This window comes from Vombatus ursinus, unplaced genomic scaffold, assembly GCF_900497805.2.
Source record: "Vombatus ursinus unplaced genomic scaffold, bare-nosed wombat genome assembly UNPS02015255.1, whole genome shotgun sequence".
In the NCBI taxonomy this organism is placed as follows: Eukaryota; Metazoa; Chordata; class Mammalia; order Diprotodontia; family Vombatidae; genus Vombatus; species Vombatus ursinus.
In genome coordinates this window covers 34,078,960-34,103,806 of record NW_020955033.1, presented here as the reverse complement: position 1 = coordinate 34,103,806, position 24,847 = coordinate 34,078,960, and the positions used below count along the sequence as shown (strand labels likewise).

The following is a 24,847-nucleotide window of genomic DNA, read 5'->3' as shown; positions in this document are numbered from 1 at the left end:
CTTCCACTCAGTTCTCTCTGTGTCTCTCTGTCTCTCTCTCTCTCTCCATTCTCTCTCTGTCCCTGTCTCTCTCTGTCTCTGTATGTGTGTCTCTCTCCTTTTTCTCTATGTCTCTTTGTCTCTGTTTCTCTCTCTGTCTCTCTCTCTCTCACACACCCACACACACACTCACACACACACATTTTCCTTAGTTGACCCTGTTAGTGAATATCTCAACGTCTGATCTATTCTTGTTTGTAAGTCTTACTGTTTAATTTTCCTTTATCTTTCATCTCCACTTTAATTCCTTATATTTAACAAAGTACTATGAATTCAATGTAAAATTAGTCTGTGATAAGGATAACCTAATGTTTATTTGGAGTTTTGCAGAACATTTTTAGGCAACATGATACCACGATGGATAGAGTGCCGAACTTGGAGTCGGGAAGAACTGAGTTCAAATCCAGCCTCAGATACTTAATTTGTCTAATTTGGGGCAAACCTTAAATTTCTGCCTCCGTTTCTTCATCTGTAAAGTAGGGATCATAATAACACCTACATCCCAAGATTGTTCTGAAGATCAAATGAGATAGTATTTATAAAATGCTTTGTTAAACTTAAAGCACTATGTATGTTTTTGGCATGTCTTAAAGGATCAGAAACATTTATGGTTTGTTTGGTTTTTTTGTTTGTTTTGGTTTTTGAGTTAATCTAGCCTATTGGCTTATACTTGTGAAACTGTATCTATAAAAACTCATGGAAACACTCATATGTTCTTAGGTCTGACTTTTGAAAACTTTAGTGGCTCAATGTTAATATCTTGGAGTTTCTACCCCGATGCATCTAATGTCTTTGGAAACATTTTTTGATTCTCAGAGTAAAAGAGTTTGAATCTTTTTTCCCCTTTAGGAAAATGTGTTTGGTCTTCACTGCAGTGAATGTAAGATGGGAACTTTCGCCCTTCATGCTGACAATCCTTTGGGCTGCTCTCCTTGTTTCTGTTCTGGGATGACACACTTCTGTTCAGAATTAGAAGGATATGTTAGAATCCCTGTAAGTATTATATAAGTAATAATATTTTTGAATTTTGCAATTTTATATAATAGCTCATATTTTTATTTTATATGCTTGACACTAACTGAACTTTTCTTAGAATCATGAATCATCTTCCTATGAGACTTCTAACCAGTGTTGTGTACATAATAGGTGCCTGGTAAGTGTTTATGGTGGTCTACAATGATTTGCACAGAGTAGGCAATAAATGTTTGCTGGTGTTGTCCTTAAAAAAAAAAAGACAACTCTCAGAGACTTGGCTTTTGGTGTTGGAATCATTAAAAGTTTTTGTTCCTCCCATAATGGTCAGTGGAAATAAAAGGAAACAGAAAAGAGACAATATAGTGTATTAGAAAAACCTGGAACTGGAAATTTGGAGAACCAGATTTTAGCTACCAACTCACTGCCTGACTTTAAGCAAGTTATTTAGTCTCTAAGTTTGTTTCCTCATCTGTAATGTGAGGGAACTGGATAAGAATCATATGGATTATATGATCTCTGAGGCCTTTTGCTGGTTAAAAACATTATGATTTTTTTTCCCCTCAGTCCTAACACTTCTTGACTTCCCTGTAGCATTTGACATTATTAACCACCCCCTCATTCTGGATACTTTTGCTTCCCTAGGTTTTAATGACATTCCATTGGTCCTACTACTAACTGTCTCATTCTCTTTTGGAGGGTAATTCCCTGTCCTGCTACTCACTGAGGATGCATGCCAGGGATTTGCCCTAAACCTTCTCTTCTTTGCCTCTGTATACTCTCTTTTCATGATGTCTTTACAATCATTTCTATGTAGATGACTCCCACAGTTCATTTCTCCTCTGAGCTCCAGTCCTTTATCACCAGCTGCCTTCTGGACATCCCCACCTGACTGTCTCATAGGCATCTCATTCTAACTATATCCAAAATGAATTATTATCTTTCCCATTGCAACCTCCCTACTTCCCTATCTCTGTTGAGGAAGACATCTTCCAGTCACCTAGGTTTACAACCCTTGACCATTCACTTGCTCTAATCCCATCTACAAAGTTGCCAAATTTTGTCTATCTTCTATGTCTGTCTCACATCTAACCCTTTCCCTTTATTCACACAGAAACCTCCCTCATCCAGGCAAGCATCACACTTCAAGTAGACTATTCTACCAGCCTCCTGACTGGCCTCCTTGCCTCAAGCCTTTCCCTTCTCCAATCCATCCTCCATCTAGTTCTCAGTTTGATATCCCTAAAAACACATCTGACCACATCATGTGATCAAGAAGCTTCAGTGTCCCCATTATCTTGACGATAAAATGCACGCTTCACAATCTGATTCTAACCTGCTTTTCCAAGCTTATTGGATCTTCCTTCCTTCCATATTCTCTACATTCCAATAGCCTGCTTGGTTTTTTCCATCTGCAACATTTTATCTCCTCTCTCTATGCTTTAACACCTTCTATCCTCTATGCCCGGAATGTTCTCCCTTCTCATCTCCCCTCTTCAAGGGTCAGTTTGATGCTACCTCTTCCAAGAGACCTCACCTCCTCCTTCCTGTTGAGAGCATTTCTCAAATCACTTTTTTATTCATCTCATATATATTTTATATTTTTAAAATCCATGTACAGATTGGTTTCCCCAGTAGAATGTAAGCTTCTTGGGAGTAGAAACCATTTTTCCTTTGTACCTGCAGTACCTAAGTCTGGATTAATAAATGCCATTTCATTTTTCTGCTTGTTAGTGAGTAAGATAAATTATAGAAGGCTTGAAACACAAGTTAAAGGATGATTTCACTTTTTAGTTCTGCCCCCTTAGGTCATGTAACTGATAGTTATTGATACAACAATTTATAGGGTGCAACAGCTTGAAGTACTTTCAAGAATTTTAATCCTTGTGTTTATGTTAAAAACACAATTGCTTCACATACTAATCTGAAAAACTAGTTGTCTTCCATCTTACTGTTCATTTATTTATTTGTAAAACTCTTTTCTGTCCTTGAAATTCATATGCATTTTTCATTAGCACTTGTAATCAAGTGGCTTTTTTTCCCTTTGATATATAGATAACCCTCACCCCAGATCAGTCTATTCTGCGTGTGGTTTCCCAAAGCAATCTTGAGGGAACGATAGAGGGGGTGTATTACCAGCACCCTGAGGTTTTATTGGATGCTGCCACTGTCAGACAGCATGTGAAAGCAGAACCTTTTTATTGGAGGCTACCTAATCAATTTCTGGGAGACCAGGTAAGAGATGACATTTAGAGGCAGTATAGATTTTCTTGAGGGAGAGAAGATAATTTAAAATTGGAATGAGTAGATATAATTAGCCAACTTATAAATTAAGAAAAATATAATTTTTCCTTTATAGACTGGAGGAATTTTTTTTTTAGCATATAATACACTATCAAGAGTCCTGAATTAAATTTTGAAAACCTCACCAAAATTACTGATTTTCATTTTTAGTCTCTTTAGGATGAAACTACCTGATAGTAGGGTTTTTTTTGTTTTTTTTTTTGCTTTTTGGTGAGGCAGTTGGGATTAAGTGACTTGCCCAGGGTCACTCAGCTAGTTGTCAAGTGTTTGAGGTCACATTTGAACTCAGGTCCTCCTGACTCCAAGGCTGGAGCTCTATGCACTGCGCCACCTAGCTGCCCCTGATAGTAGTTTCTGTCTAGAAGCAACTAGATGTGCAATGGATAAAGTGCTAGGGTTGGAGTCAGGAAGGCCTGAATTCTAATCCAGCCTCAGACACTTAATAGCTGTGTGACATTTTTTTGGGGGCAAGTCTCTCTGTCTTCTCACAGTTTCCAAAAAATGGAGATAATAATAGTATCTATCTCCCAGGATTGTTTTGAGGATCAAATGATATAATATTTGTAAAGTAAGTAGCAACAGTGCCTGGCATATAGGAGGCACTTAATAAATGCTTGTTTCCTTCTTCTTCTTATTTATTATTATTGTTGATTATTTATTATTCTTATTATTTATTATTAAATTTTTAATTATTATTAATTTTTCTTTTATTCTTTAAATTATTCTTTAAAAGTGACATTCACATTTAGATTATACTGAGATCACAGGTACATGTGTTTGCTCAAAACATAAAGCATTTAGAGTAAGTACAAATAAAATTCTTCCAAGAAAATACTTTTCTAAGTCAAAGGAACTTGGAAAATGATTACTTAGTAACCTTTGTTTTGAGACAATTGTATTGTCTGCCTTTTGAGCTATCACCAGAAGAACGTTTCCAGCCTTGCCATTTATGATTAACCAGAAATAGAAGGGGAAATTCTTTTACGTGCTCAAGTTTGTGTCCTAAAAATGTTTGTTCCCAATCTTATGATTAAAATGTAGTTATAAACTATAACTCAATGTTCATTAGAACTTTTTCAAAAAAACTATTTTCCTCTGCAGTTGTATAATACTTAGTATGGAGTACTCTAAGAAAAAAAGCTTAGTTTGCAATAGAGATTCATGGTTTCTTATACAATCCTCTTTTTCTGTTTTTCTTTTGTATGGAAATGTTTATGTTTAATTGTATTTGTCAAATTCACGATAAAAAAAAGAAAATTTGGAAGGGAGAGTTTTAAAGAAGGAAGACAAACTCCTAAATAGCAGGAAATATTGGGGAATATATATTGCATGCCTTTTAACATCTGACAACTGAAAGACATGGAGAAAAAATATTATGCATTTTAAGAATAACTGCATAACCTTGATGAAAGGCCTTTTAAAATTGAATTCTTAAAATTTTATTGTAAGTTTAAAAAATCATGGCAGGAACTTTAAAATGAAATATTTTTTGTCAATGCTCTTTTACAGAGATAAATATAACAATTTATCTTTTGAACAGCTCATGGCCTATGGTGGAAAACTGAAGTACACAGTGGCTTTTTATTCATCAGATGGCATTGGGACTTACAACTTAGAGCCACAGATTCTGATAAAGGGTGGCCGCACCAGTAAGCTTGTCATTTACATGAACATCCCTGCTCCAGAGAATGGAGTGAGAAAGGAACAAGAAGTAGACATGAAGGAGGTGAATAAATTTATCATTTTCCTTAGATTCTTTGAGAAATGTAAAACTATCTATTATCACTTTAGTGAGTTGATAAAAAGTATAGTACAGGAGATATGAAAAAAAGACCAAGAGTATCTTCCAAGAACTGTGAACACTGTGGGACTGGGGAGGTGTTTGGAAAACGGTCTAAATTTTATAGCCTCAGAGGAATCTAAGTTCACTTTAATTAGGTTCAGTAGTAAAGGATTCTTGTATTCTTTTCATGGTATGATGGTCATTATGGTATGGACATGGGCAAGAGGAGGGTCTCCAAGTCTAGCTTGAATGTGAGGATTGTTTAGTATACTCTGTGTTGGGGAAACTTGGCTGGCACTGGGCACAGAAATATGTACAGATGGGTATTTTGGGGAATTATTATGAGAAGAATACTTCCTTTATTTGTGAATATGCCACTGGGAATTTTTTTGGGCAAATTATTCTTTGATCAAATATATTTCTCATCCACAGAACATTTGGAAATATTTTAACTCTGTGTCTGAAAAGTCTGTAACACGTTCAGACTTTATGTCAGTTCTTAGCAACATTGACTATATTCTCATCAAGGCCTCATACGGTCAAGGATTAATACAGAGCAGGTAGGGCATTCTTAACTTAAACTTCTAGACTTTCAAATATCTTCTCCCTGAAACAGAAATAAAAAAATCATTTTCTCTATCTCCTGCCCTGCTTCTATGTTTACTTAATGTTTTTCTTTATGTGTGTTATCTCTTCCTAGTTCTTCCACTAATTAGCCATGTGACCTTGAGAAAATAATTTAATTTTTAGAGACCTTAGTTTCCTCACCAATAAAATATTTGAAGGGGGAAGAGTGGAGAAAGTATATGGTTTAAACTATCAAATATTCTCTAGCTCTAAATTTCCATGATTCTTTTCTATCATAAAAACAATGTAGAACATTAACCCCTTTTTCACATGAAGTAATATAGTAATGTATGTGAAAATCACCTAAAAAGTAAGTCTAGAAACCATATGACTCTAAACTGTTCCTGGGGGAAGTACTTCTGCAGGAGAGAGGCAGAGGCAATTGGGGTTAAGTGACTTGCCCTGGGTCACATACTCATTTCTGAGGCCAGATTTGGACTCAGGTCCTCCTGACTCTAGGGCCAGCATTGTATGCACTGCTCCATCTACTCTTAACACCAACACAATAACAATGACAACAATAATAATAACCATCTCTTGGTATTTTTTCCTTCTATTTTGGGGGCAAAGAGGGATACAATGAGAAAAATTCTTTCAGAGAAGTATGGAATGAGCATCACTACTTCTTCATTAATACATTAGTCTTTTTAATGCCTAATTTGCTTAATTTTTTGCCTAGCCAGTCAACATCCCTAGAGAGCTTTAATTCCACTTCCCTTAAATTGTTGGGTTTTTTAAAATTTCTAAATTACTACCTTTACCTTGATAGTAGTATCAATGTACTTTGGCACACTTCATTTGCATTCCTGGGAAGGAAACTCTCCCACATCATGAAGAAAAACTGTGGTTTTCTACAATATGCAAAATATCATTTTGTTGCATGCTAAATTTTCTAACGTAATAGTATTTATAAACCACATAATTTTGCACTGGCCAACACTACATCACAATGATGTCCCTAATAAAATATCACTAAACTTCACCCAGTGCTGTGAAGCTTTGCTATGACATTGTTGCTTTGATAGTATTTATAAGATTGCTCCATTGCCTCCTATAAAGTTTTGGGGTTTCTTTGGCTAATGTTCTCTTTTTGGAGATTCAATTAAGGACCTCACATTATATTTGTGATGTGAGGATGTTCAGTTGTTTCAGTCATATCTGACTCTTCATGACCCCATTTGGGGTTTTCTTGGTAAAGATACTGGAGTGGTTTTCCATTTCATTCTTCAGTTCATTTTACAGATGAGGAAACTGAGGTAAAGGATTAAATGACTTGCCCAGGGTCACACAACTAACAAGTGTCTGAAGTCATATTTGAATTCAAGAAGAGGAGTCTTCCTGCCTCTGGACCTGGCACTTTGCCACTTAGCTGCTTCCATGATACTTGTATCTAAGTCTAGGTTTTTTTTTATTTCTTAATGAATTGTTTCCTAGAATTGCAAATATCTCAATAGAAATTGGAGTAAAGGCTGAAGAGATGCACTCCAATAGAGAGGTAGCATACCTTTTAGAGAATTGTGACTGCCCTCCTGGATTTACTGGATTCTCATGTCAGGTACCAAACAACTGTAGGAAATGGTTTTAACATTTCCTTATTTTGAATAAAAATACTTTTCTTTACTGTCACTACCCAGTCTAATCAAGGCTCAAATCTCTCTTTTCTATCTCTCCACAGGATTGTGCACCTGGGTACCACAGGGCAAAACTTCCAGAAGCTGGTGTCAGCGAACCACGCCCTCTGATAGCACCATGCGTGCCATGCCATTGCAACAACCACACTGAAACCTGTCATCCGGAGACTGGGAAGTGCCTGGTATGTGGCTTATTTCAGATGTTCTCACTTGGCTAGATTTAAAGGTCTTTATTCCTTGACTATTATTCTTCTTCTCTATCCATACATACCCCCGTGTACTGAGCTTCCTTTGCCTAAACTTCAAATCTGATGGTCATTTCTAACAGAAAAGCTTAATGGATGTGATTGTGCCATTAGTGGAATGGAGACATCTTTTTTTCTGGGTAATTTAATCATTTTATTAATAAGACCAGCAGGTTATTAATTAAAAAATAGTCATTTGGCCATCTTTCTTGGACCAAAAACCAAAATGGAGATAACTTATGAATTTAAATTTTTTATGGAATTTTTGCTTGCAAATATCAAAATGGCAGACTTTGATAATATGAGTCACTTGGTTTTTCACACTTAGTCTTACTGATTATTAATATCCAGGATCAGCCTGAGTGATCTGATTTGATACGGAGACCCCTCTCAAAAGTGACTACTTTATTCAAGCCTTGTAATATCAGAATTCTACCTTAAGAGATCAGTTTCTTTTGTGTAAAGCATAGCCTTCTCCTTGAAATTGCCTTTAAAATGCAAGTATTTCTAGGAGGAGATTATATAATAAGTAGTTACAAATTTTTAAAAAAGCCTTATTTTGAATTTCTATGAGATAATTTTCCTCCGGAACTGGACAAATGCCAAGTAACATGAGAGTCCTCATTGTCTCCAAGGATGGAAAGAAGCACACACACTACAAGTGGAGGATAATGAAGACAAAGTATCCTTTTAGACTCAGGCTTGACCACATTATTTCTAATCCTTCATTCTTCTGCACTCCTGAAGTCCCCCTTTTGGCGTAATTTGTGCAGGTGTGTGGTAACGTGGCAACATAGATAATCACGATGAAAAGTTCACAATGTGTACAAAACACATAAAAGATGACAAGACATTGTCATTCTCATAAATTATTTTTAAAAATATATATTTCAAAGCAAATTAACGGAATGTGACCTGGGGCTACGGGCCTTTAATCTTCTTTTCTATGTTTGGTAGAGAGTCAACATGGAATAGTGGATAGAGAGCGGGCCTTAGACGTAAGACGTCCTTCCACTGGATGTCCCGCCCCGACTGGGCAGGTTTTTTAATCTTCCATTGCTCTGGGCACCTTTCTATGAAGTTGAAGAGGAAATGCTAATAACTTGCATTGGTAGAGAGATTTCTGTATTTGGGAATTGCCCATATCAATGTAACTACAGGCCTCTAGTCCTTATCCGATTAGATTCTTTAGTTCTTATCATACAAAAGTATTTTCATTCTCTGTCTCTTGTCTCACGGTGCAACTCCTCTATAACTTAAGAGGATGTTCCTAAGGCATTGTATTGACTAACAGCTTGTGACTTTGCAACCTGCATGGTGATAAACATGTCTTATTTCTAGTTGCTGATATTAATGGCAAATCTTTCCATCAATAATATTGTGATTCTATCATTGTTATTAAACTTTTTAAGGGTAAAAATGATGAACTAGCTACCTTGAGCCTATCAAATTCAGGTCATGTATTCTATACAAGGAGTCCTTAAATTAATTGCTTAATAAAGGCATTGATGTAAAGCACCCACTTTGCCCATTTTTTACATGCCTGCCTTTTCAGAGTAAAATGTACTCCCAAGTTTCTGATAACACATAGTTTATAGGGAACAGCTGTAAAATTTTAAGTCTTCTCAATTTCCCAATTTTACTTTTAGTCCCTTTTGAATTATTGAAAAATCTTTAATAAAAACTTATAAAGATCAGAAGAGAAATGAAGTGAGCATACCAAAAAATGTATATAAGGAGGAAAAGAGAATGAAACATATGGAGCTTAAGATTTCTCTTCTTTTGTTATGTGTTAGGAACAACAAAATATGCTGATACTGAATATAGCAATAATTTGCAACAGCTAACATTTGTATTGCATTTTAAGGTTGGCAAAGTGCTTTACAATAATTATCTCATTTGAACTTCACAACCCTCGGAGGTAGTTGCTATTATTACTCCATTTTATATGTGGGGAAACTGAGGCAGCTAGCATTTAAGTGATTTGCCCAGAATCAGAGATCTAGGAAATAGCCGAGGCAAAATTTGAATTAAGGTCTTCCTACCTCTACATCCAGTGCCCTAGCCATTATAACACTCAACTGCCTATGATTGACAAAGATCATACCTTTTAAGGATCTATGATTTCATTAGTACTTTCTCTACCCATTATATCTCAATCCATCTTTATCTTAGTAGACTATTTGGCGGGGGGGGAAAAACAACCTTAATTGTCTCAGAGTTAACCATCTAAGGTTGGACTTATCTGGCTCATCGTAAGATAACAGAGTCTGTTATCAGTCTCAAGGCTTGAGGCCCTTCCAGCTTGATACCAGCCATCAGAGGCTACTGGCATGGTCATTGTAAGGTCAAGGTCACCTGAATCAGGCCTGGAGTTTCAATTTCAAGCAACTTTCTTTAACCCTGTTTTCTTTTTACACTTTGTTCTGTACATTCTTCAAACCCTGCTTGCTTTTCTCTCCTCAACACCAGACTCCTCTTTGCCTTGACAAAGGGGTGATTATGAGAATGGCCTTCCTAAGTAATAAGGTTGCACTGTTTAGGTCTTGGAATTAGTGAAATGGAATCTCTTAAATAGCTTATAACTTTTATGAGGGAGGACTTTAGGGGATCATTACAGATAAACACTAATACCATATTCTGTATTTGCATTGGAAATGTATCCAGGTAGAGCAATCCACCACCTTGTTAAATTATTTTTGTTTGTATATATGTGTGTGTGTGTGTGTGTGTGTATATGAATGTATGTATGTATATGTGTCTGTGTGTGTACACACACACAGGCACACACACACGTGTATATATATATATATTTCCATAATATCCTTTTCTATTACTGGAAAATAAAAAGGTGGCAGAGAGACTTTAGAGAAGAAAAAAATCCAATATAAGACTTGCTCATCAAGTACTTACCTTTTTGTTATCAATATTTTATTTTTGGATAATAGAATTGCAGAGATAACACAGCCGGTGATCATTGCAATGTGTGCGCTCCAGGGCACTATGGGAAAATACTTGGCTTTGTTGATGACTGCTCTCTTTGTGCTTGTCCCAGAATCAATGCCAGGTAAGTATGGGATGGATCAGATTTCTCTATATACTAAAGGTAAATGAATGACACCTTCACTTGTGTTCATAGTAGCTATTCATGTACGGATGAATGGTTTGAATTTTTTTATTACTGATTCAAAGAATTAACATAAACTGACTATCATTTATATAGTTTAATATGTTCACTTGCATTTATTAAAGATTAAATCAGATAAAAATATATGTGTTTAGCATCATCTAAATACAAGAAGTTAGTCCACCTAAGTAAAATTTTACTTCTTAAAGGGCATTGACAGTTCTCCATTTACAAATCTGAAAGTGTCTGTAACTATGATAATTTATTTGAGAAATCTACTCATCAAAGCTCAAGGTTCAACTGTTCTTCTGGAAAGGTTTTCCAATTAATATAGATCAGTCACTAATCTGTTAACATCCTTTTTTTAAAGTTCACATATTTTTCCAAATTCACATATTTTTCTAGATTCATATATTTGCTATATATTCATTTAAGTATTTATTGAGTATCCCTTATGTACATAATAACTTGGTAGATTGTAAATGTCTCTATTTACATTGATTACATGCCCATCTATCTTTTTAAAAAATTATTAAATCAAATGCTTAAGTGTGTGTCTAATATGGTCCCTACAACATTTAATATTTAATAGAAGTTGAAGACAACATTGGATTTGTAGATTTTTGTTTGAGTCCTGGGTGCCTATATTTCCTAGTTTTTGTGAACTTGATATTTTTGAATTTCAATTTCCTTATCTGTAAAATGGGGAGAATAATAACTTTTACTTACCTACTTCTCAGATGAGATAATATAAATGAAAATACTTTTAAAGTGTTTTACAAATGGAAGTTCTTACATTGGAATGCAAGTTACCCAACTGTCCCTCAATATTTACTTTTAAGGTCACAAAATGTGAATTTTAAGAGAAATATTTAGAGTTCTGAAACTGGATCTTTGAAAGCTCAAGAATAATGACCAACTCTTCTTTCTCCAGTTTTAGTCCAACCTGTGTCCTGGAAGGTGACAATGATTTCCAGTGTAATGCCTGCTCTCTGGGATATGAAGGACAATATTGTGAAAAGTGAGTTGAGACATTATCCTGTAATTTTTGTATATGTTTGCATCTTTAATTCTGCAATAAATCCATGGCTTTGGAAAATATGTTAATTTATAGAAATTAATCATGCATTAATATAACATAATTATAATTATTGTGATAAGTATAATGTATTCAAGTATAATAAATAGAGATGTCATTACTGAAATAGCATAGGAGGCAGTTTAAATTTGACACATGCATTACTAATTATGAATGTTAAAGGGATAAAGCGAAGTCTTTCATTTTTCGGCTTGACAAATAAATACCCTCTACACTTTAAAATAAATACATAATCCCCTCCCTTGGAAAATAAATACTAAAGAAAATAAAAGATCCCCATTCTTTGGATTGTTCCATTTGGCAGTCAGATGATTAGCAAGACTATGACTTCCATGCCTCATTATTTTGAGATCTATGTTTTCGTCTGTATGGGTAATCAAAGTAGGCCTCATTCCTTTCACACCTTTGTGTACAGTCTTCATAAATTACTGTGACCAAAATAAATCTATTGCTTAGAACTTAGTTCTGCTGTCCCACAGATGGTAGACATGGCAAGGCATGCACTCTATTGACCTAACCTTTTTTTTTTTTTTTTTTTTTGGCTAGGCAGTGGGGTTAAGTGACTTGCCCAGGGTCACACAGCTAGTAAATGTCAAGTGTCTGAGGCCAGATTTGAACTCAGGTCCTCCTGACTCCAAGGCTGGAGCTCTATCCACTGTACCACCTAGCTGCCCCAATTGAACTAATTTTTAAGAACCCAGGGACACCTCTATTTTCCATGATATTACTAAGAATGTTGACTAATTGGTTTCATGAAAAAAAAAATTAAAAAGGTGCTTAGTGAAAGAAAGCTGTAATAAATTAATAATTTGAATTGTGTATTTAGTCTTTTTTTTTTCTCTTTCTCTAGGTGCTCCTCTGGCTTTTATGGAAATCCTTTAAAGGTGGGCGGTAGTTGCCAACCATGTGACTGCGATCCAAATGGCTCTGTTCACAGTTTTTGTAACGCTACATCTGGGCAGTGTATCTGTAAGCCAGGTGTGACTGGCCGTGCCTGTGATGAATGTGAACCAAGGCATATCCTGGTGGAAAGCAAATGTGTTTGTATGTGTTTTTCCTTTGATGTTTAAATTTTTAAAAAAATTCTTCTTATGATCAATTTAGTTGGGTAATTTGTGAAGAATCGAACAGCTTTGATGGCATGATGTATCTCCAAGATCTAGAAAGTGATATTTTTTTAAAGCTAGTCTTAGATTAGAATAGGTTCAACTTTCACAGGGATATTTTTGAGTAAAGAAGAGGGGTTCTAAGGGGCAGCTAGGTGACATAATGGATAGAGCACCAACCCGGAAGTCAGGGAGACCTGGGTTCCAATCTGGCCTCAGACACTTACTAGCTGTGTGACCTTGGGCAAGTCACTTAACTGCAGTAGGGAAGAAGAAAACAAACAAATAAAAGAAGGAAGGAAGGAAGATTCTAGAATAATTACCTTTACATGGTGTACAGAGTAGTTTTGGACTTGTAGTCAAGAAGATCTGAGTTCAAATTCTGCCTCTGTCTTGGGCAAGTAACACAATTGCTCTATGCCTCAATCAGTTCCCTTAAATCTAGTGAATTTTAAGTGGGTTCTTTTTATAATTTATACTGTAAATCTGTCAATGTAATCTGCATGGAATAAAAGTTCAGTCAGTTTGGTGGAGGAAAAACAATTTTTGTATGACCGTCTTTACCATCCAAATTCCCTACAGGTTCTTCAAGTTAATATTACAGATTTTTTTGGTAGACATGATTTACCAACAACAACCAAAAAAATCTGGTAGAAAATGTGGGTGATTTTCTTCATGATACTAACAAAAGATAAAATAGGAATAACATATGAATACATGGTTCTAAGTTCAGGCCATAACAATAAGGAATTTTCTATGATTTAAAAAAAATATATACATATATAGACATTAATCTGTTCCATCAGTATCTGCTGAAATTGTGTTGTAAAATCTCTGGAAGACCTTGAAATCTAAAGTCTACTCATTAAAAAATGAGAAAGTTGCTGAATTATACTGACATATTGTGGTCAAGAAAATCGTAACAGCTTTTCCCCCCAATGATTTAACTATGATGTTCACTTCAATCTTTTGTTTTTTGAGTGCATTTAAAGATCTTTGTCCCTCACAAACATCTTTGAACTAACTTAAACATCTTTTTTCTTTAGCTTGTGATGATGAATGTGTAGGTGTATTGTTGAATGATTTGGATAATATCACTAATGCCATTTCGTCTGTGAATCTCACTGGCATCATTCCTGTCCCACATGGAATTTTATCCAACCTGGAAAATGCAACTAAAAGTCTCAGGGTAGGTACTATAGTTATGAATACTAATGAGAATAGTTGGACAAGAAATACAGATATATTGATACATCAGTTATATGTACATTGGTTGATGAATACCATAGGAAACCAGATCCATTCAATTAAAAAATAATTAATTGTCCACTGGGCAACTAGGTGGCACGGTAGATTGAGTGTTGAGCCTGGAGTCAGGAAGACTTATCTTCCTGAGTTCAAATCTGACCTGAGACACTTACTAGCTGTGTCACCCTGGGCAAATCATTTAACCCTGTTTGCCTTAATTTCATCATTTGTAAAAATGAGTTGGAGAAGGAAATGGCAAATTACTCCAGTATCTTTGCCAAGAAAACTCCAAATGGGGTCATGAAGAGTCAGACATGATTGAAAATGACTCAATAATAAATTGTCCACTGGCCCGTGATGCTTGTTTGTTGTTTTATAGAGTAACTACCTTAGACAGATTTCATGTTTTCTAGGGTTTTACAATATGAAAGAAGAAAGATGTGTCTTTTTAAATTTATTTTTCATACTGAAGTTTTTTCCGGAGGCTGAAGATTCCATTTTGGGAAGTAATAATAGAAGGATCTTGAGTCAGAGATTCTGAGTTTGAATCCTGATTATGCCTCTGTGAGACCTGGGGCAAGTCATTTAATCTATCTGAACCTCAGTTTCCTTATCTATAAAATAAAAGATCTGAACTAGATTGTCTCTAAGGTCCTTTGGTCTCAAAATGTATGATCCTATTCTGTTATTTTAACTATAAGCTTACATAAGAAACCCAGCTCGTGGTTAAGAATGTAGTTATCTCTTCACAGCAGCTATGGAACATGCCTTTTTGTGATGTATCTAGCTTAAATAGCCTAGTATTACCTAAAGAATGAAAGTTGAGCAAATGTTCACAAATATCCAAATAAATCCAGACATTCTAAGTAAATAAAAACTTTGAGAAATGTCTAAAAACTTCTCCCACTGACATATACAGGACAAATAATTCTTAGACTCTCCATTCTAATTAGATTTTCCTTTAGTTTGAAGCATAGCTTCTAGTGTTATAAATATCATGCTGATTGGACAGGGTTGATGTAATTTAATCTTTAATGTTTAGTGAATCAGATAAATATTTGGATTGAATTATGATTAGTACTAAGTTGGAATCATTTTTCTTCTTTGAATTATTTTCAGTGCTTTGTGTAGCAGATACACTGAGAATTATATATGCACACTAATACATACATACATATGTGTGTGCAGATATATCTATATGTTTATGTAGATAGATTTATATACACATCTATATATCTGTAGAGATATATCATATAGATATATGCATATGCACTTATTTATATTTGTATAAGATATGATATATTTATGTCTGAGTTGCATGATTTTTTTTTTTTGCTTTCAGTTAAAAATTTTTTTATTTTGAGACTTAGTTTGAACATATCTAACTAAAGGTATGGAAATGATGATAAATTATCTGTAAGAAAGAGAGCAGATTCCACTTCAATACAATAATTTGAAGTATTTTCGTCTATTCAATTCACCCAAAATTTACTTAATGTTAAATATAGAAATGCTTGACTAGTATCTTATCAGTTTTATGAGTTTTTTCACATAAGTTTTGTTTTTTAAAAAATATTTCTGGGTGTTCAAAAAATTAATTTTGAAAGTCCATTTTTATAGATTTGTTTTCTTTTTTTCTGTCTTCCCCCCATTTATTTATTTATTTTTAGTTTTCAACATTCACTTCCACAAGATTTTGAGTTCCAGATTTTCTCCCCATCCCTCCCCTCTCCCTACCCCATGACAGCTTGCATTCTGATTACCCTTCACCCAATCTGTTCTCCCTCCTACTCCCTTCTCCCCTTATCTCCTTCCCCTTCTATTTTCCTGTAGGGTAAGATAGATTGGCCTTTGCTTGTGTATTTTATTTCACAGTTGCATGCAGAAACAATTTCTAAAATTCGTTTCTAAAACTTTATGTTAGAAATTGTCTCCTCTCCTCCTTCTCCACCTGCCCTCATTGAGAAGGCAAGCAATTTGACATAGGCCATACATATGTAATCATGCAAAACACTTGTGTAATAGTCATGTTGTGAAAGACTATATTTCCTTCCATCCTATCTCAGTCTCCGTTTATTCTATTCTCTCCTTTGTCCCTGTCCCTCCTCAAAAGTGTTTACTTCTGGTTACCCCCTCCCCCAATCTTCCCTATCTTCTGTCACCTCTCTCACTCTTATCCCCTTTCCGCCTAATTTCCTTTAGCGTAAGATAGATTTCCATACCTAATTAGGTGTGTATGTTACTCTCTCCTTAAGCCAAATCTGATGAGAGTACAATTGACTCATTCCTTCTCACCTCCCCCCTCTTCACCTCCACTGTAAAAGTTTTTTCTGGCCTCTTTTATGTGAGATAATTTACCCCATTCTACCTCTCCCTTTCTCCTTCTCCCAGTACATTTCTCTCTCACCCCTTAATTTTATTTTTTAGGTGTCATCCCTTCATATTCAATTCACCCTGTGCCCTCTGTCAATATATATTACCTCCAACTATCCTAATAATGAGAAAGGTCTCATGAGTTACAAATATCATCTTTTCATGTAGGAATGTAAATAGTTTAACTTTAATAAGTCCCTGATGATTTCTCTTTCCTGTTTACCTTTTCATGCTTTTCTTGAGACTTGTATTTGAAAGTCACTTTTTCTATTTAGCTCTGACTTCTTAAGAATGCATTAAATTGCTCTACATCATTGAATGTCATTTTTCCCACTCATTGATTACACTCAGTTTTGCTGAGTAGGTGATTCTTAGTTTTAATCCTAGCTCCTTTGACCTCCAGAATATTATATTCCAAGCCTTCCAGTCTCTTAATGTAGAAGCTGCTAAATCTTGTATTATCCTGATTGTGTTTCCACAATACTTGAATTGTTTCTTTCTGGCTGCTTGCAATATTTTCTCCTTGACCTGGGAACTCTGAAATTTGACTATCATATTCTTAGTTTTCCTTTGGGGATCTCTTTTAGGAGGTGATCAGTGGATTCTTTCAATTTCTATTTTACCTTCTGGTTCTAGAATATCAGTGCAGTTTTCCTTGATAATTTCTTGAAAGATGATGTGTAGGCTCTTTATTTTATCATGGCTTTCAGGTAGTCCAATAATTTAAAAATGATCTCTCCTGAATCTATTTTCCAGGTCAGATGTTTTCCCAATGAGATATTTCATTTTGTCTTCTATTTTTTCATTCTTTTGGCTTTGTTTAATAATTTCTCAATTTCTCATAGTCATTAGTTTCCATTTGCTCCAATTTAATTTTTAAAGAATTATTTTCCTCAGTGAGCTTTTGGACCTCCTTTTCCATTTGCCCAATTCTGCTTTTTAAGGCATTCTTCTCCTCATTGGCTTTTTGGACCTCTTTTGCCATTTGGGTTAGTCTATTTTTAAGGTGTTATTTTCTTTAGTATTCTTTTGGATCTCCTTTAGCAAGCTGTTGGCTCATTTTTCATGATTTTATTGCATCACTCTCATTTCTCTTCCTAGTTTTTCCTCTACTTCTCTTACTTGATTTTCAAAATCCTTTTTGAACTCTTTCATGGCCTGAGACCAATTCATATTTTTCTTCTTCTGGTAGTATGTTTTGATCTTCCTTGTTACCAAAGTAAGAATTTGTAGTCTGAATTTTTTTCCTCTGTTTGCTCATGATCCAGCCAATTACTTGAGTTATAAACTCTTTTTTAAGGTAGGCTCTGCTTCCAGTGTGGAGGGTGTACTGTCCCAAGCATCAGGGGTTTTGTGCAGCAGGGGACCTGCAAGTTTTCAGTTCTTCCAAGGTGGTATGATCTAAGGAGAGGTGTTTATACCTTTCCTGGCCTGTGCTCTGTTCTATGAGTGACCGCAAGCACTCTTTTCTGTCCTGGAAACGAGAGGAGGATTCCCACCTCACCACCACTACAAGTTCCACCACACCAGCTTTCCTCCTCACCCCAGGACTGCCACCCAGGATTGGACTGAGATCCAAGCATGGGCAAAGAAAGAGAATCTTGTCTCAGCACCATACAATTGTTTTCTTTTGCCCAAGCTGATACATGAATTATGATGAAAGAACCTATTAGTATGGACTTATGTTATCATGATTTAAAACTAACAAAATGGAATTGGTATAGGTTTAAAAGAAAAAGGACTTCAACTAATCTTTCATTAATATAATTCTAGGAAAAGAGTGTCTGTAATGAAAGAAAATCAGTAATTTAAAAAAAAAGACTCCAATTAAAATCTATTGGAGAACTAGAAACTTTTAATAGAAAAATTGTAATTTGTTTCCTTGGCCCCTTATAGGAGTCATTAGTAAGTAATAAAATGGCAGTTTTGCTGGAAAGGGCAAGAAAACAACTTGAAGGCATTTCAGAAGACACAGATAATTTGCAGAAAGAGGTGAGTCATGAAATCTTTTATTCCTTCCATGAAGATAGTCATGTGAGAAGCATTTCTAGACCAGTGGTGTCAAACTCAAATAGAAATGGATCCCAGTGGACCACATATATACTTAGAAAACTACAAATTAACATTTTATATATGTTGTATTTTTATTTATTTTGTGAAATATTTCCAAATTACATTTTAATCCTATGTGCAAGTTTTTATGTCTGCTTGGGCTTTGACATCTCTGTTCTAGAGGAAGTTTCTCTCAACTCTGTGTTAAAGAAATGAATTTTAAAATTTGTAAAGCAGTTTTCTTGTAATAAGAAATAGTACTGATCTAGGATTCAGAAGATTTGGTTTGCTATTCTCGCCATGTTAGACTAGATGGATAACATTGGGTAAGTCACCTATACAGAGTCCTAGAATTTTCCATTGGAATGATCTTAAGAAATTATTTAGGCAGCTTGGGGATATAGTGGTTAAAAGATCTGTAATCAGGGAGACCTGAATTCAAATTCCACCTTAGACACTTACTAGTTATGTGACCCTCTCTGTGCTTCAATAAAATGCATCTGTAAAATGGATTCTGGCCTTCCCAAAGTTGTTTTGAGGATCAAATGAGTTAATCTATTTTGTAAAGTACTTTGCAAACCTTGAAGTGCTATATATGCCATCTATTACAGTTGAATGCGTTCATTTTAGATATGACAAAATTCATGATCGGACATGTTCAGCAATCTACTTGAGGTCCTACAGCTATCTAGCTTCTCCAGTATCAGTATGCTTATTTATAAAATGGGCTCTCTAAAGTTCATTCCAACAAAAGAATTGTAGTTCTTGTTTGCCTGGGGAAGGTATTTTTCTTACTCTAAGCCTCAATTTCCTCTCTGTAAATAGAGATAATATAATTTTTGCATTGTCTATTGACCTCATAGGGCTATGGTGAGGATCAAAGTAGAAAATGTATGAAAAGGACTCTAACATTTTACCTAGCACTTCAAATGCTTATTCTGTGGCAGGTGCTATGTTAGGCACCAGGAGAACAAATACGAGGAATGAAATAATTCCTCTTCACAAGGAGCTTATTCTCTAATGGGGAAGTCAGCAGCTACATATAGAAATGCATACAGAATAAATAAAAAGTGAATAAATATTGTGTAGTTAAAATTAGTTAAATAGTTAATTAATTAGTCAAATTAATTAGTTAAATATTTTGATTCATTGGTTAATTAATTAGTTAAAGAGTTAAAATTAAGTTATTTGTAAGGAAGTATACCAACCCCTAGGTGGATCAGGGAAGATTTCATACAGGAAGTGGAAAGGCACAAAAAGGGGATGTATGAGTTAAAAATAGAAGGACAGTTTTGTTGTATTACAGAGTGTAGAAGGGGGAGTAATTATGAAAGGCATTACAGGTTAAACAGAGGAGTTTATATTTCGTCCTAGAGGCAATAGGCAGCCACTGGAGATGACTGAGTAAAATGACATAATTGTATCTGTGTTTAAGGAGAAATATTTTGATAGCATTGTATGGGATGGACTGAGTCAGGGAGACCATTTAGGACGCTGTTATAATAATCTAGTTGAGAGATGATGGGGGCCCCTTACTATTTAAGAAGAGAAATAAATTGGTCAAATGCAAGAGAAATGGTGGAGGTTGAAATAGCAATATTTGGCAACTAAACGGATATGTGGGGTGAGGGAGAATTGAGGGGTTGAGGATGATGTCAAGGTTACAAACCTGGGAGAAGGATGATAATGCCTCGAATAGAAATAGTGGAATTTGGTAGGGTGAGAGATGTAAGGTGTTATTTTCATTTTTTAAATGAAAGTTTGTCAATTATTTTTTACCATGATTTTATTTTTTTATCAGCTCACTCAGGTATTAGAGAGTAGCCAGCATTTAAATATCATCACAGAAAGAATGCTGAAGAAGAGTCAAGATTTAGCTACATTTATTGAGAAACTGAGGACTAATGTAAAAGGTAGTGTGCATAATATTTAATTTTGGAGAATATGCCTGGTTTGAAAAATGTATTTTATTGTATCTCAGAGTAGCTGTGAGAAACAAAAATTTCGCTGTACTCCCAACCTCATTCATATTTTTGATAACATCCTACTAAGAATGTCACTTTTTGTTTTGTTTAAACTTGACACCGTGATTTAGCCAAAATATTAAAACTTTCTGAGTCACTTCTCAATTTAGAAATCTAAGCTATCATGTTATTTTTTGCCCTTCTGGGAATATTTTAATTCTCTGTATTAATGAGTACAGGACAAAGATACAAGGAATTGTATTATATCAAAATGAGGCATTAGGGGGCAAAAGTGAGCTAAACATATTTGAATGAGGAATATGGTTACTAGAAATAGCGCGATCAGAAATACAGGTAGTTCTAGTGATCTTCCCATACTGTTGTCAATGACTTATTAACAGCTCGATTCATTTCCTTTATAGTCATTGTTGAAGAAACAGCTGCCCTAAATGAGACTTGGAGCATCAATCAGCAGCTGCCCAATGCTACTCTGCAAAATATACAAGAGGACATTGCATCCATGCTGGAAGTATTACATAAAAGGAATCTCATGCAATTACACCAAAATTCTACTACTGAGCTCAAGTAAGTCTCAAATGTAATTTAGAATCCAAGTAATCATATTTGTTTGTTGGGGCTAAAAAAAACCCCACTATGGTGGCATTAAAGGAAATGTAATGTGCAGAGTCAGGAAAATCATAGTCTGACAGGATGCTGCCTTCACTGGTTCATATCTATACTACAGTTATACCTTCCACATCACAGCTATTAGGGGCATAGTGCCCCCATGATCTGAAAAATGCATGTAAAATTTTTTTGGTCTTCCTTTCATATCAGAGCAGAAGTATGATTTTTTTTCTTTTTCTTTCTCTTTTTTGAGGTGTTTATGGTACCTTATTTGGTACTGAAAATTAAATTTGGGTTAAGTATTTGGTGAAAGTCATACGTTATGCATTTCTTAGTTTCTATACTTTTTCTGTGTTGTCTGCTGGCCTTCGTGTGTCAGTAGCTTCCACAAAACTCTAGAAAAATTCCCATTTATATTAATTTCTTATGCTGACCCTCACTATATTGAAACCTCAATGGAGAAAGCTGTGGTGTGGAGGCGATCACTATAGTTTCTTTAGTTCTAGACCCTGTGATTTAGAAATTGACAAGCTGGAGTGCCGTCAGAAGGGGTCACCCAGGATAACCGGAGGACTCAAAAACACACCTTCCAACACTCAATTTCAGGAAGTTCTAATGGTTTTCCTGGAGAAGAGAAGACTTAGGAAGGACACAATTGTCATCTTCAAATTTTTAAAAAGTTGTCCTAAGGAAGAAACATTATCCTTCTTCTGCTTGGTTCTGAAGGACAGAATTAAACTCCAGTAAATTAACTTCCAGTACAGGAAGATAGCTTTGCATTACTCATTAAAAAAAAACCTAGCCATTCCAATTCCAAATAATTTGAATTATCCTGTAATGAATGGGCTGCCTTGTAGGGTAGTGAGTTCCCCATGACTGAATCTTACATCAGAGTCTGGATGAGTACTTATCCAGGGATGGTTGGTTGTATTATGTGACCAGTGAGGTTCCTCTGAATGCTGAATTGTGTAATGTAGAATGTACTTTGTGGGTAGGAGCTGTTTTTATTTGGTCTTTTATCTCCAGAACCAAACACAAGTTCTTTCATAAAGTAGGCACTTAATACTTACTGAATTGAGTTGAATTAAATATTAGAGAAAAACAAAAACAAAAATGAAATAGTCCATACCTTCAAGTAGCTCATGTTTTCCTTGAGGGATATAACATAGATCATGACTTTTGAGCAAATGAAACGTTAGAGGTTATCTCTTCCAAACCTCTCCCTTTAGAAATAAGAAAACTAGGATCCAGAATGGCTCAATGATTTGTACGTGGTCTCATGGGTAATAAGTAACAGAGACACAATTCTACCCAAGTCATCCGATTCCCCGTTCATCTCTTTCTCTACTTCACCACTCTACTGCCACAGACAAGTAATCATAAGGTAATTTTGAGGAAGCAGAGAATGTTAATAACTGGGAAGGAGATCAGGCAGGCTTCAGGAAGAGGTAGCAGCTTGAGGGAAGATAATAATTTTTTTGAGGCCAAAGGTGAAGAAAGAACGTGTTCTGGGTGGGGGCTTCTAAAAGGTATGGAGGCAAAAGATGGAATGTTGAGTTCTTTCAGAGCTAAGTTTAACAGCTAGAGGGACTAGACACCGTCCTCATCCTATTTGACAGGAAAGTTCTACAGCTAGAGATTCTCACGGTCACCCTGCTGGTTATGTGCTTCCACCCAAATGTTTAGATATGCTGAGGAAGTGTGGTGCCTTTCATGATTTGCAAAGAATGAACGACCTTCAACCCCTCAGTTCTACTTCCCTCTCTGGTGTTAGTACTGACACTATTTCATTTTTTTTGATGAATAAAAATCACTCTGGGGCCTCGCTTTTAGAAAACCCTATTTTCTCCATGAATTTCTTGTATTTCATAGAGCCCCAATCATGTGACCTCAGCATAATGGAAATGGATGCCCTCAAAGCCAACAAACATGTTTTTATCACAGATGGTACTTTGTTTTAGGCATAGAATCAATAAAAATACACAATTTATTTGCAGTAACAATGCATAATAAAATATTGCAGCCACACAACCTTTCCTGGACTGTGTCAGTCCGCAGATGGCATATAAATTGTTCTGAACACAGGAATACTAAGGAAGACAGTTTAACTCCTTAGGGTACTGTTCCTCTAATGGGCAAAAGAATGCAGACAGTATTGGTCAGTTCCCAAATGTTGTTCATCTCAAACATCCAATAAGACTGGTCCCTAACTGAAGATTCATGAACCTCTGGATCTAAATTTTTGAGAACAGGGCATAAACTCCTAGAGGTCAGTGCTTTTACTAGCCTCAATTGACTTCCTACTGGCTGGAAACTCTGACTGATTCTCTCTTTTTAGCTAGTTCATTTTAGAACAGGTTGAGTGAAAACAGTGGAAAGTCAGAGAAAGAAGCTGTATTGCCCTTTCCTCCTCTGTTCCCTAGAAACTTCAGCTGCTTTTTCATGGTCCTGCTGTCCAACTCCTGTGTTTTACTCCCTCCCTACACATAATCCTCCTTATAACCAGACCAACTGAGCCGTGCAGAAAAGGCATTTTAGGAAGGACATTGATAAGCTAGAGAGTTTCCAGAGGAGTAAAGCCAGGATGGTGGATGACCTAGAAATCTTACCAGATTAGGATTATTTGAAAGAATTTGAGGAGAAGACTTGACTTTAATTGGACAGAGAGGACAATGACAGTTATCTCCAAGTATCTGAACAAAAAGTGATGGATAGATGTGGCAAAGGGGCAAATTTAGGCCATGTCAGGGAAAGCTTCCTAACAATTTTAACTATTCAAGAGTTGAATGGTCTACTTGGGGAGACAATGGTTCTTCTTCACTCTTGATCTTCAAGTAACCTGGAAAACCATGTGTAGAATATGTTATAGAAAGGATTTTTGTGCAGGTAGGTTTGGACCTGATGGCATGCACACTCCCTTTTGATTTTAATATTCTATAGATCCTGCCTCCAGGATTTATTCATTTATTAGCTGTGTGACCAATGACAAGTCACTTAACTTTTCTGAGCCATCTGCAAAATGGGGATAATAATACCACATGTGGTTTTATGGGGGGGGAATAGGGTAATATAAGTAAAGTGACTTGTAAACTTCACAGAAATGTGAGCTGTTAGTATTGTGATAACAAACTGAAATTTAGAAAAGAAGATCAAGATCAGTGCCACGTACTCATGACCTGTGTTACATGACATGATTACACTATGGGTTTGACAAAACTCATCTATGAATATATGTCCTCACTTGCTGCATTGTGTAAAATCCTAGAGTGACAGCTCAAAAACACCTTTGAAGTTATCTAGTTTAGGCAGAGAGACTCAGGGACTTGCCCAAGGTAACACAAATCACAAGTAACAAAGCTGGGAATTCTATTGATCATCAGGATAAGGCTAATGATGAATGATGATGTATTGAGGCCAGATGCAAGAAATATGCTTATTTCCTATACAATTTTTCAAGTGCTTCTTGGTTGTTATATTGTCTAATTAATCTTTTCAGTCAGAGTTAAAAGTCATTAAAATGTACAATAAGTGGAGTAATTATTTTCAAACTCTCTGAGTTAGAATAAGTTTTCATTGTATGTGATCCAGGTAAGCTGACACCTATAAAACCTCATGCTTTGGAGCTTTTTAATAGAACTTTTAAAACTTTT

The 24,847-nt window shown here is 35.5% G+C and overlaps 1 protein-coding gene across 1 annotated transcript in view; it reads left to right on the top strand.

Moving 5' to 3' along the window:
- LOC114031685 (laminin subunit alpha-1-like) overlaps positions 1–24,847 on the top strand; it is a 195,071-nt gene that overhangs the window by 102,264 nt on the left and 67,960 nt on the right. The window contains exons 24-36 of the mRNA XM_027846837.1: positions 889–1,032; positions 3,067–3,246; positions 4,856–5,041; positions 5,531–5,658; positions 7,160–7,280; positions 7,401–7,538; positions 10,550–10,668; positions 11,663–11,749; positions 12,678–12,871; positions 13,980–14,122; positions 18,451–18,546; positions 20,408–20,519; positions 20,993–21,155. Coding sequence (XP_027702638.1) covers positions 889–1,032; positions 3,067–3,246; positions 4,856–5,041; positions 5,531–5,658; positions 7,160–7,280; positions 7,401–7,538; positions 10,550–10,668; positions 11,663–11,749; positions 12,678–12,871; positions 13,980–14,122; positions 18,451–18,546; positions 20,408–20,519; positions 20,993–21,155 — 1,811 coding nt within the window. The remainder of the gene's footprint in view (positions 1–888; positions 1,033–3,066; positions 3,247–4,855; positions 5,042–5,530; positions 5,659–7,159; positions 7,281–7,400; positions 7,539–10,549; positions 10,669–11,662; positions 11,750–12,677; positions 12,872–13,979; positions 14,123–18,450; positions 18,547–20,407; positions 20,520–20,992; positions 21,156–24,847) is intronic.